The sequence below is a fragment of the Topomyia yanbarensis genome, unplaced genomic scaffold (assembly GCF_030247195.1).
Source record: "Topomyia yanbarensis strain Yona2022 unplaced genomic scaffold, ASM3024719v1 HiC_scaffold_773, whole genome shotgun sequence".
Taxonomy (NCBI): Eukaryota; Metazoa; Arthropoda; class Insecta; order Diptera; family Culicidae; genus Topomyia; species Topomyia yanbarensis.
Genome location: NW_026684017.1, coordinates 1 through 13,000, shown reverse-complemented (window position 1 = coordinate 13,000; position 13,000 = coordinate 1). Strand labels below are relative to the sequence as shown.

Genomic DNA, 13,000 nt, shown 5'->3' with positions numbered 1-13,000 from the left:
GGTTTTTCGATATTTTTGGTTTTGAAAAAATATGGACATCAACATGAAACATACGCTTGGGACCACGATAGGTCAGTCGTTTGGGGGCATCATAGGTCACTACTATAATGTAACCTCAAAAAAAACGTGAAGATGACATAAAATACGCAATTGTAGCTGTTCAAAAATGTGCCAGTATTCAATCAAACTTCAAACAATTCAAGATTCCGTTTGAAACATTACGTGCTCGTGTAAATGGAAAGTGCTAGTCATCAGTGAAACCGCGTCAGATATTTCGCGTGATTTAGCAATATAATAACTAAGGTGTTGTTAAAGAAGTAAACGAAAAGACATGAAAGAGAAGCAAAAGGATTAAAAAATGCTCCGAAGCTCAAACGTGGTCGCCCCACAGCTAAGCAATGACAAAAGTCGGAATGCATAACTTCCGTTTCACACTCTGGCGACGACGAGGACACCAAAGAAATCATTCACAAGTACAGAATCAGACGCAGTTGTCGAAAAATACATGTTTTTTCATATCCTTTTGCGGTCTCATAATTTTTCCCATCATTTGCCACTTATTCATTGTCTTACCTGAATGACGTCAACGGATTACATTTATAATTGTGTTATTTTTTTACATAATCTTCAGTATTCATACTCTTTAAATAAAAGTTGAACCGCTGATTTTCTAGGCGTGTGCATTGTTTTATTTTATCTCGAATGCCTATCGTATCCCAAGATTTCAAAAACTTCGAAAAAAGTACCTTCGTCTTGTTGGATTTAGCTTAAAAATATTTAGCAAGACATAATATCATTATTGCGAAATGTGGCCTGATGTATAACCTTTCCAACTAGTGCTTATTTGTCAAAATTAGAGCAAAAACACCATCGCATGCTTCGCTCGTCAAAAATATTGACTGCAATCTAATTTACTTATGCCTAACGTATTTGTGCCTAACAACACGCACCCGAAATATTACAGTGAAGACCCGTTTTTATCAGCGCCTTGGTGAATTGTCGGCTGATAAAACGGGAACATTGATAACATCGGTACATACATTTTTCTTTCTTTTTAGGAAACCGAAGATCTTAAAATATTCTTCTTCAGTCCCTAGATATAGCCTCATAACCTTTCCTGATTATTTAGCTTAAATTTCCCTTAATGGGGTCTGACAGTGCAAAATAAAAAAAAAATTTTTTTTGCATTTTTCAGATCTCTAAGATAAGAAAAATATGCTCAAGAAAGGATTTACTCGAATTCAATTTAGTTCGTCTGCTAGAGCCCATCAAACTACCAACTATCAATTTTCAAATGAAGCTGATAAAATTGGGTCAAAAAGCAGATAAAATCGGGGGCTGATAAAATCGGGTCTTCACTGTATTCCAAAACAAAAAAAAAACGATTTTATTCACCTGGCAGTGAGATGAGACATTCCTTATACGTATCATTATGTGGTCGTTCCTATCAAGAAATGGGATGATCACAGTTTCGAATCTTACGGGAATAAAACTTTGAATAATATAAATAAATTAGCGAAAACCAATAAAATGGATGTAGAAAATTAAAAAAAATGAAAAGAGTAAAAGTAGAATAGGAATAAGAATAAAATGGTAAAATTATAATATGAATAAAAAAGTTAACTGTAAACTAATAAATTATTCAAATGAACAACATGAAAACAATAATTATATAATTAAATTGGTTGGATAGGAACCTTGAGTAAAAATTTATTTTGAAAATTCGAAGATTCGAAAATACAACATTTTGCGAATTATAAAACACCCCAAAAAGTTATTATCACAAGCTTTTGGTTCTAAGTTTACTCTAAAATTGATCCATACAATTAGGTTGTTGCAAAGAGCTATAACGTTTTTTAAATTGTCATTTTTTCAACTAAAATATGAATGTTTTAAATGCATCGATTATAAATCGAAAAGGTGTGTCCTATTTTAAACCCCTCTCAAAGCTCTTTCAGTATAACTGAACAGAATTAGATTTCATCAAGTGTTAGAGATATTAAAATTTCGGCCAACTTCTTCAGTCTAATTTTTATTGTCCGTTTAATCCCACTTCTCCACGGCGAAGCTGATATTTGGCCAAAGTCCGTCTCTCATATACAAATATTGTCTCTTAAATGAAAGAAAAAAGTACATTGAAAATGTACTTTCCACCTGCCCTGCACATACATGATTGTTAGCGACAGCAACAGGGAACTATGTCCGGTTTGTACGGAAATCAAGGAGAAAAAAATGGTTCGATGTATAAACCATATTTTCTGCTCCTGATTCACCCACGTGTACAACTACCTAATAATGAACGTTTTCTTACCGTAGCCACCAACGCCTCATACGATCAAGTCTGTGGTAAACGAAAACTCAGCTATTTTTTTGAATTCATGGCATACTAACTTCTAACAATAACTAAACATAATCTATTCCAAACTATATGGTAAATAACAACAATGCATCACTAGCACACCTATTGGTTTATCTACTATATTGATACATGTACCGCGCAACGAATCAATCAAAAACAGCATTCGATATGGCTGCGCTTTCCATGAAATGATTCCGAAAACAATACCCACAGTCCCACAGCGTTTATAGTTTGAAACCGCCGACAGTATCAAACTAATTTTGTTATAGTTCAAAAGCAATTAATACGCACAACAGCTTCTCCGATAACAAAGTGCATTTATAACAAGAACAAACTTTCCGACAGGCATAGCGCTGAACACCAAAATAGTTCCAGTAATAAATCGAAATGAAACAAAGAATAATTTTTGTTATCGTAATATCAATGCTTTGCAGGGTATATACAAGTGGGCATCCAGTTAACAATTCTGCCGTTAAGGTGGGTAAATTCATGATCGATAAAACGCAGTACATTCAAGTTTCATTTCACAGAACTACGATGACGGTACGACGTTTGAGAAACGGGATGCAGACCTTCAGTATGCGAAAGATATGTCGAACGGGGATTATGGGCTCCAAGAAACTGCTGAAGCTATAGGCCTCTTGGCAGCTATTATTGATTTGTATAAGGAAGCGCAGAGACCTGTGTATCACCCATATTTTATTCCTTCTTAGAGTGTGAATGTGGTTCAAAGAATTTTAATTTGAACTGATAGATTCGATCGATTCGATTTGATTCAATCGATGCGTTAAAAAGTAGAGTATTTATGAAAGCATTTGTGAAGCACGAAAAAATAAGCGAACTATTGAGTGAAAAAATGCCGAAAATATCATAAAAATCGACACAGAATTGTTTATGTAGAAAAACTAAGCGATGAACAAAATAAATACATACGTTGCTGGAGCAATCAATTTTGAATATACTGTGAAAATTCCATAATGATCCAAAATCAATTAAAAAATAACATTTCCGATCAGCTCAAAAAAGTGGTTTCGAAAAAAAAACGCGATCAAAGTTTTCAGTACTCTCGGGGTATACATTAGAGGTGCTGTGGCAGAACTGAAAATTTGAACATGTGTATATTATTTTCGTTTTCCATTTTTTGGAATATCATTTTTAACATCCTAAAGCACATTTTAGGCCAATAATTTCTATAGTAGTGCAACCTCTTAGGTCGTCCAACAGGAGAGTTTTATGACCTGTTTTACGTTTTTGGAATTTTCATGGTAACTATGCTATTAGGGTTCAATTCAAAGCGTGTTTTGAACAATTTTTTGATTACTTCATAGATTTTCGGACGCGGTAAATTAAATAAAAGGCAAAATCGCACTACTAGGTGGATTAAAACAGGTTTTTTTCTCGGCATGCCTCTCGTCGATCGACACCCTTCGGAACGTGTCCAATTGAAAATAGACAGAGAAAGAATGACTGGAACGGTGACAATTCACCTTTTAGTGGACACACTGAGAGAAGATATGTCCTCAAGCAGGAATCGAAACTGCGTTCTCCCAGTTTATATTTGGGTGCGCTAAGGGGGGCGTCTGGTGTAGAGGGCAAAAATAATCGTCTTCTTTTTTATCCGCTTAATTGTTAGTATTGAACCTCTAGAAAGGTTACCCGCAATCTCGGTGGCCACACTGAACTTCTTTGCTATAACACAAGCAGATTTCAATCTATCGGCAACAATTTTCGAAAAACTCACAGCGATAAAAATACAGTGAAAACAATACACTCTAAACTACTTCTACCCAAAATGGTCAAGAGAAAATACCCAATGGGTCATTTTCCACAACGTTTTGCTTTTCTCCTACAGTGGCTATGCAATCACTCTGAAAACCGACTTTTTTACCGAGGCATGGATGGCTGAGTCTCTTTTACCATTCGACTCAGTTCGTCAAGTTTGGCAAATGTATGTGTGTGTGCGTATGTGTGTATGTGACCAAAAATAAACACATTGGTTACTCAGGAATGGCTGATTTTTTCAAAATTAGTCTCAAATGAATGGTACAACGTTCCCATAGGCTGCTGTTGAATTTAATTTAATTCCGATTGAAGAGTGGGGTCACTGAAATTCCCGTATAAATCGAAATCAGCATGATATCTAAAAGCTGCAAAATTTCATAAAATGTGTTCGAAAATATTTGGATTTATAGTTTCAGCTCACTGATGCCCTACCAAATCCACGTTGACCACAATGGACAACTTCGGCGGAACCGGAAGCTTCGGGAAAGTGGTTATGTTCCTGAGTTGAATTCACATCTGCTTTTCATAAATGTCTGACTGGATTTTCACAAAATAAGTCTCAAATGAAAGCTAGAATATTCCTATTGAATGCTATTAAATTTTCTTTGAATCGGAGTTCTGGTTCCTGTGTTACGGGTTGAAGTTACGGGTACTCAATATATGTATAAATGATGCAAAAATAATTGAAATGAGTTACAAATTGCTTCAAATTGTTGGCCGACGCTCTTATACCATTCGACTCACTTCGTTGAGTTCGAGCATACAAATTCAAATACAAACGTGTGTATTCGTATGTGTGTATGTCCGTGTGTATGTATATGACCAACAATAGCGCATCGGTTACTCGGAGATTACCAAACCGATTTTCTCAAAACACGTCTCAAATGGTATGTTTAATATGTAGTTTGGTGTAGTATCGCCCCCCACTTACTCTAACACCTCCATCTTTCATCAACCCCCCCCCCCCTCCCTCTTGGCCACCCTCGCACCCGCATTAGGGTATTACAAAAAACACTCGTTTTTGAAATCTCAAAAGCCTCCTATTGTGACAAATAGTGACCTCCGCCCACTTTGCTTGAAGTTTTTGACATTGGTTCCATGAGAATATACAGTGTGTCCCACATTTATACGTTCACCCTAATTTCTCTAAATACCTTTTTGACTATTCAAACAAACTGCACCTGCATTTTTTCGCGTTTGTTTTGAATCTTAATCAACGATGTTTCTCGAAATTTACAAGTCCTGGTGCGTTTTGTTCATTTGCTATAGTAGTTTAAGTGAAAAATATTTATAAGTTCACCTTACTTTTTTGCCTTTCTCATATAGAAAGCTTATGCAATCAATCTGAACATTGTCAACCTAATCCCGGCCAATCCCCACATCACACACCATCCTTCCCTAAACCGACCTTTCCTCATAATTTGCCCAACCCCCCCCCCCCCCCTCCCCACCCTAGGCAAAATTTCTCAGTTCCTCCTAAATAAACTTCCTTAGTAGGTCTGTAAAACCAGTGAAAAATTTGGTTTGAAATTATATTGAGTTTGAAAACTACTTTAAATTTGAAACTAATTTAAAATTTGTTAACAAGTTGAAACTTTTTGGCGGGGTCCGAACCCTCCGAAGCCTCCTCCGGGATCCGCTGCTGGGTTCAAGTGGTTCAGTTACGACACATAGCTTCTCAAGTTCGTGGCTGTCGATCCATTATATGTATGTGCAAATCGTACTGAATATGTAATGGATAGTTCCACCATTATATTGAACATAAGCAGTCATGAAATCGTACACGGAAAAAACCAGTCATAAATTCATGAACAAAAGCTCACGATTTCGTGAACTGAAAATTTTACGAAAACCATGACCAAGTTCCTGAAATTATGAATAATAAACCTCGAATTCTTGAAACTATTCGTGTTTTCAAAAAACTAGTTCGCCCCGAATATATACATGGCGTTACATTAGAATGTTTGGTTAGGGTACTGTTATTGTTCCCTGGACATGTTTAGTTTTTGTTGTGATTCTAGTTAATGATTTGGGAATTCACAGCCGACAGTAAAAAGATGTTCATGATTTCAAGAGCTTATTCGCGATTCTTGTGTTTACTAATCACGCTATTGCGCTATCTTATTCATGCGTCTACTATCGCATTTTTCTGCCGGACTAGCGGAATTAAAATGCATGAATTGTAATTTCTATTCACGTTATCGTGATATTTTAGTTATGAGTAGTGTGATTCATGTTCATGATTTCAGGATCTTTGTCAGGATTTTAGAAATTGTTGTCACGAGTTGTGTGATTTATGTTCGTGAATTCTGGATTCTAAGTCACGATTTTTGTAACTGCTGTTCATGTTATCGTAATGCTTTTATTTTAGAACTTACTTCTAAATTTGAAACGAAGAGCACTATGACTAATGTTCATGATATCAGCAATTTAACCATGGTATTCGAAAATTCTCTCCGCCCAATTGTGATCTATTATCTTTTGGTTACTATCGGTTTTTTATTCGGAATAACGTGACAATATGAACTGGATCATAAAAATGTGACTGGAAGGAATATGCGCCCACAATATTTATTAACAAAAATTGTTATTAAAAATAACATACGTGCAGTGTATACTACATAGGTAAAATTACAAAAACTTTCGTTCAGCTACTGCACCAGGGTTTTTAAATTAAAACCATTATCTCATAAAAATGTATAGTTCGTGGGAATCGAGTACCGATACACAACCATGTACTGCTAGGCCCCATGCAAAACTGACTCAGACATCCCTCCGTTAAAAGTTTAATAACTTCTTTTAACAAAGCCATATTGACTAGTAGTTTTCGACAAAGTTGTAGACAATTAAATAATCTTTCTTATTTTCACTTACAGTGATAATACGATGCATACAGTGCTGCCTAGCGACGAAAATGCGCGCTGCTGGGATTTCTCCATGTAAATTGTCGAAAAATCCCATGCAATCTTCAGGCACGTTGGTCCGGTAGCTAGACTTCAAATTTGGAGCAAGTACTCTTGGTGGGACTAGTAATCGACTCAGAGATGGGCCGATAGGGATTTTTTTTCTTGTCACTCTAATGTAGAGCAAAAAGGGGCAGCCACAAAAGATAACCTGAATCGTGGTTGCAGTGGAAAAGTTTTCCTTAACAAAAAAAATGCCGACATGGAGATTTTTCGAAATCACTGTGTACTGTGTGTTATTGTTGTCCTGTCTTGTGCACCCCGTGAGTAGAATGTAATCAAAGGTGTATGTCATGGTCATTGCAGTGTACGTAGGAATTATGATAGTTCATAACAACTACCGCAGTTGTAGTCATCGCTCGGTGACTTATGAGTGCATATAATTTGGCTGTGCCAATATTAGTTTAAGAAAACATTTAATTAGGCGTGGAGTTTTCTTGATTGGGAGCCCGACAATACAAAAAATGCATTAGGTATAGTATGATTATGTACTGGAACTGGACAGCTTTAGTACGTGGTGTGATCTAAACAGAATGGTTTTAAACTCGAGCAAATTCTCAATCGTTACGTTCACGCGTCCGACTCAGTTTAACTACCGTTTCTTCGGCTTGAGCATTCCAAGACACTCTCACGTCAAAGATCTCGGAGTCATCATGGATTCGGCATTAACATTCAAACCACATACGTCATACATCGTGGATAAGGCATCACGACAGCTTGGGTTCATCTTCCGAATAGCGACAAACTTCAGGGACGTATATTGTCTTAAATCGCTTTACTGTGCGTTGGTCCGCTCAGAATATTGTTCAGCTGTTTGGAATCCGTACTACCAGAACGGGATTGACAGAATCGAGGCTGTCCAATGCAGGTTCATACGCTTCGCCCTTCGGCATCTCCCATGGCGAAACAGATTTCAGCTGCCGAGCTATGAAAACCGTTGCCAGCTAATACACCTCGATACACTCAGCATTCGGAGGGACTGCTCTCGAGCCCTGTTCGTCTCGGACTTACTCTCTGCCCTACAATCCTCGGACGTCTGGATATTCAAGCCCGCGTTCGAGCTCTACGCAATAACTTCCTTCTGCGAGTTCCGTTCAGGAGAACCAACTATGGTTGCCAGAGCGCCGTTACCGGACTCCAACGAATTTTTAACAGTGTGGCGACGGCCTTTGACTTCAACAGGACGCGGAATGCGATAAAAGTGAAAATTTTGTCAATTTTAAAATGTAATTAGTTTAAGAAACTACCATTGGGGCCAAGGGGCCTGTTGGTGAAGGTAATAAACATAAACATGTACGTTCGGGAAATAGAGTGAACAACACTATGCTATGGTTAGAACACAAGAACACTAGGTTCTAGCGAGAGCCGAAGGCTTACTAATACCATGACAAGTGATCAGTCAGGCTCGGCCGATCTTTGGAGAATAGCAGAAGACGACTTCAGTTATTTTAGGATAGAGGAGAATATTCGGGGCCGGCGGATAATGTGGGTAGTATATGTAGTACTACCCACTCTACAATAACCGAGTGGGTAAATACCGACTCGAAACTTTGGACTAATTAATTTGAAAACTACCACATCTCGGGCACACAATACGCGCGTTTCATATCCGCTTTTTTCATTCATAAACACGCGAAGTTAGGGATGTCAGAGCAGTGACTTCGTGTATTACCCAAGATAGAACCTATCCCAAGTAGCAATTGCAACTTGTTGAATGTTTTAAATGTTGCCCAACTGCTACACAATATCTTTTATTGTTGGATATATTTGAAAAGAATTTCCACGGGTTTTTAAACAGATTGTGCAACTATGTAACTATAGAGCTGACCAATAGTGTTAAGTATGCAAACATCAATAACAGTTGTGAAACTAATCAGAAACTTTGCTAACTTGCACAAACAGTCTAACAAGTTGCAAATGCCTCTTTCTTTTCCATTCCACCCTAAAACAGAACTGTCCAACTACCCAGTGCTCGACAAATGGCACAGCTATTGTTTTCATTATTTTGCTGCAATTGGGAACATGTTGCACAACATACAAACAAAGAGAGTTACAAATACTATACAGTAACAAAGCGTGCTACTGGGTAAAGGACGGTTGGATGCACAATTTGTGTTCCTGAGCAAACCCCTAGTCAAGCGTGTTGTCCCGCGAGACTGATTCTGATTCTGATGAGACGAAGTCGAAACACAAATTCCATAACTAATTGAGTTATAGGTTTTGTGCACATCACGCGCAAGATTTTCGCAAAATTATCGGAGAAAAAATAGTTTTTACCTAAGTTGTTCTCCAGTACAGTAATACACACACTACGTTTTGATCCAATTAAGCCACATGTTGTGTCCTGGCACTTTTAAGATATTTTTACAATTGATTTGCTTATTTACATGTAGGGTAATGAGCCTATTATTGGGTTTCGGACTATTGCGATAAGGATTTATATATGATGAGGTCGGTCAAAAAGTCGAACTTTTTATTCTTTTATCTTAAAGTATAGATTCTTAAAAATATATTTAAAATTTTTATAGAGGTCTAAGCAGTAGACGCAAAGTTATGGCGCTGTTCACCGTGGACGGAGGGCGTGGCGCGAAGCTTTAAATGTGAATCTCTTAATCTTCTTAAAGTGTTGTTTTTCCAAAAACTTTGTTGCAATGACTAGGATTGCCGAAATATCTTTCGGCTGATTCCAATTTTTGTTTTAATTTCTTCGTAACTTATTTGCCGTGTCCTTAAGGGGGCGTCTGGTGCAGCGGGTAAAAAATAGACTTCTTTTTTATTCGCCTAATAGTTATTTATCCGCAGGAAAATCTAACAAAATAATGAGAAAAACAAGATACGCAAGATATGGTAGGTATGCAGAGATATGCATTTTCTCTTGAATTCATGTGAATACTTTTCTTTTGGAAGGACAACATCAAGGATTGGATATGGGACTATTTCTATGGATGCAGACACAACGAGAACTGAATCGTAGGCCCTTCGAATAGACTGATTTTAATAGTCAGGATATTTGCCCAAAACCTTAACGTGCCAGATTCCTTCAAGTTTAGTTTTGGGTGGTTCAACAATTTTAAGAAACAATACGGGATACGTAAAGTGAAGCTGTGTGGGGAAAAATTATCCGCTGATACAATACCATTTGACCTAATGCGTTGAACAAAGATGTCGGACGCTGCTCTAACCAACGGCTTCAAATGGGTAGTATGATAATAGAAACATGGCAAAAATAGTCACATTACCCTACTATGATTTATTCTTTTTGACTAACTTTAACTTTTTAATACTTTTTGTTAATAGAAATACATGGATTATTGCTTGAATGTAATTTTTTGTTTTGTTTTGAATATATCACGCTTCAAATATATCACGCTAAAATACAGACCGACCGTGATATAATCGAAACATTACTGTAAGGAGAAATATAGCATACTAAATAAGTTGGATTCAGTATCTAGCTGGTGACCAAGTCGGTCTGTCAGCCAGTGATGAGACACAAGTTCGACTTGTCAAAGTTAGAAAGTATGCTTTCATGCAAAGATTTTATTTAATCTAATTTACTCCCGAGGGGGGAACAACTACAACTTTCTCATCAATATTTGGCAGAACCGATTTGACCACCAGATAGACGCTAAACCTAAAAAAACGCAACACGATTTATGTTCGAAAGCAAACAACTGGTTACGGATGAAATTCCGCAAGCACAGAAGTTCTAGTAGCTGATGAGACCATAGCGAAATCGAATCACGCATCAGCTAACAAGCCAATTCGTTGTATCTTACAATATTCCTCCCTAAGGAGATGTAACGCAAATCATTGGCTAACAAAAAATGCAATTTATAGATAACCAAACTATCCAGCAGTCATTAAATCACTGCACTGTCTACTGATTACAAACAAATTCAAACGAATCACTCACCGATGGCCATTGATCCAACGATGGGTTCGCAGCGCACTGCTAATCTCGGTCCAATAGAGCAACTATCTCTTTCACCAGCTATAGATACATCAATAGTTTTGTCCAGTCATCCTCCGTACCCACTGATAAGCTTCGATCCACCGCCCTAGGGAACCTGCTGCAGCCACAATTATTCCGATAGTCAAACAGAACACTTCAACCGGTCAGTAATGGGTGAAACTATCAAAAGACAAACACAAGGCGGGTGAGTGATGAAATTGATGGCTCATGCTGGTCGGCAAGGGGAATCCTTTTATCAGAATAGAAAGAGGCTACTATATAGCATCGAATAGGTTTTAAGTGCCTGATTAGTCCGACGGGGATTGTCGTGCAGTGCGATGCAAGTTCGGTACCTTCAAATGTCGAAGAAAGTGCATTCAGTGCTTGCTACCTTAGTGATTTGCCAGGCGGTGGTTGCCGTTTCCGGTTTAAATTCGAACGATGATGTGGTGGAACGAGTTTCGGGCAAGCAGCTGAGTCTGCAAACGCTCATCGAATATTTAGGCAGTTTGCTGGCAGATGTAGAGCCAGGAAATGGGACGAAATGTGATTTGCAACTACAGGCAGTTCTGGGAGATGGTGTTGCAAATTTCTGGGGACTTCCGAGTAAGTGATAGTAGATTATCCGAAGAGGCTTTCAAGTGAGGGATTAGAAACCGACATCAATCACTGTTTATTGCGAATCTTTCAAGTATTATTATTTTTAACAACAATGTAACAACATTGAAGGCTTATCGATTCGACGGGGAGTTGTCTGTCTAATGAAGTTGTCACAAATATTGGCAAAATAAAAAAAGTCATTAAGGACTAATAGAACATTGTAAAATTTGATGGAAGTTTTACGGAAAGCTAGCATACGGAAACCAGTATGAAGTTGAAGTATATTACAGAAGCAATATTCAGTGATGTGCCACCCTAATCTTTTTACAAAATACTAAGTAGTATAGTGTATACTAAGTACTATAGTGTATCAACTAAAGAATTATTGTTTTCTTTTTAAAGTGTTCGATGCCTGGGGTAAGATTCCTTCGGGAATCTTCGAGGGTAACTTCTACGATCTTGGCAGCTTCGAAGAGTGTAGTAAATTTTCCCACGCCTCTAACAACGTTACGGTAGGGCAGATAAATGGCCAGTACTGTCTTCTCACTATTCCATTGGAGTTAAGCGCCCGCCGTGCAGTGCAGAATGTGGTTCTGTTCGACGAGCGTGGATTTCCGGGCAGCAAGGCGTATGTGATCGTAGTTTTTGTTCGATACATTTAACAATGGTTCTGATTTTTTTATTTTTAGCACACTTGGAATGCAAATTGGAACATGCTTTCCAAACACGTGCGATAGTAAATATCTGACAGCTTTACTAAATGATGTGAAATCGACATTCCTGAACACTTCTGATGTTTCACTCAAGTGCATTGAGCCAGTGGGTGATATGGGAGCGAAAGAAATAGCTGCTAGGTGAGTAATGCTAGAATGAAAAGGGTTGGGCTCATTAGAAGAAACTGAAGACGATGCAGAACTAGATCAATCAGGAGAACTATTAGAAGCACTGGAAATATATGAACCAGAACTGCCATGAAGTGAGCGGAACCATAACAAAGTAAATAATATGAGCTAAGAACTAAGAACTTCAAAACAATAAAAATAAGGAAAGACTGGAGAGCGAGCAAACTAAATAAAACAAATTCATTAACCCATTCATGCCCATGTTGTTTGTGGACAACAACGTTTTTAAACAGCTATTACTTTTGATTGATGCAAGATTTGTGCGCAAAAACAAGTAAGACTAATAAATGTGACTATTGCCTTTTATTTGAGCATTAACAATTACAAGAATCAGCTCTAGAACAAAAGTTATTGCAATTAGTCTGATTGGATTCCGATGGAGCAGTGCTGCCAGGGACAGTTTGCGTTGACGACGGAAAATGAATTTTTCATATACCTT

The 13,000-nt window shown here is 37.7% G+C and overlaps 1 protein-coding gene across 1 annotated transcript; it reads left to right on the top strand.

Moving 5' to 3' along the window:
• Positions 1 to 11,344: 11,344 nt before the first annotated feature.
• Positions 11,345 to 12,513, top strand: LOC131696136 (uncharacterized; the record flags this gene model as incomplete). The annotated part of the gene is made up of 3 exons (XM_058984677.1): positions 11,345 to 11,665; positions 12,062 to 12,287; positions 12,349 to 12,513. Coding segments are annotated over exons 1-3 (659 nt in total), but the record flags the coding sequence as incomplete, so codon positions are not given.
• Positions 12,514 to 13,000: the final 487 nt, after the last annotated feature.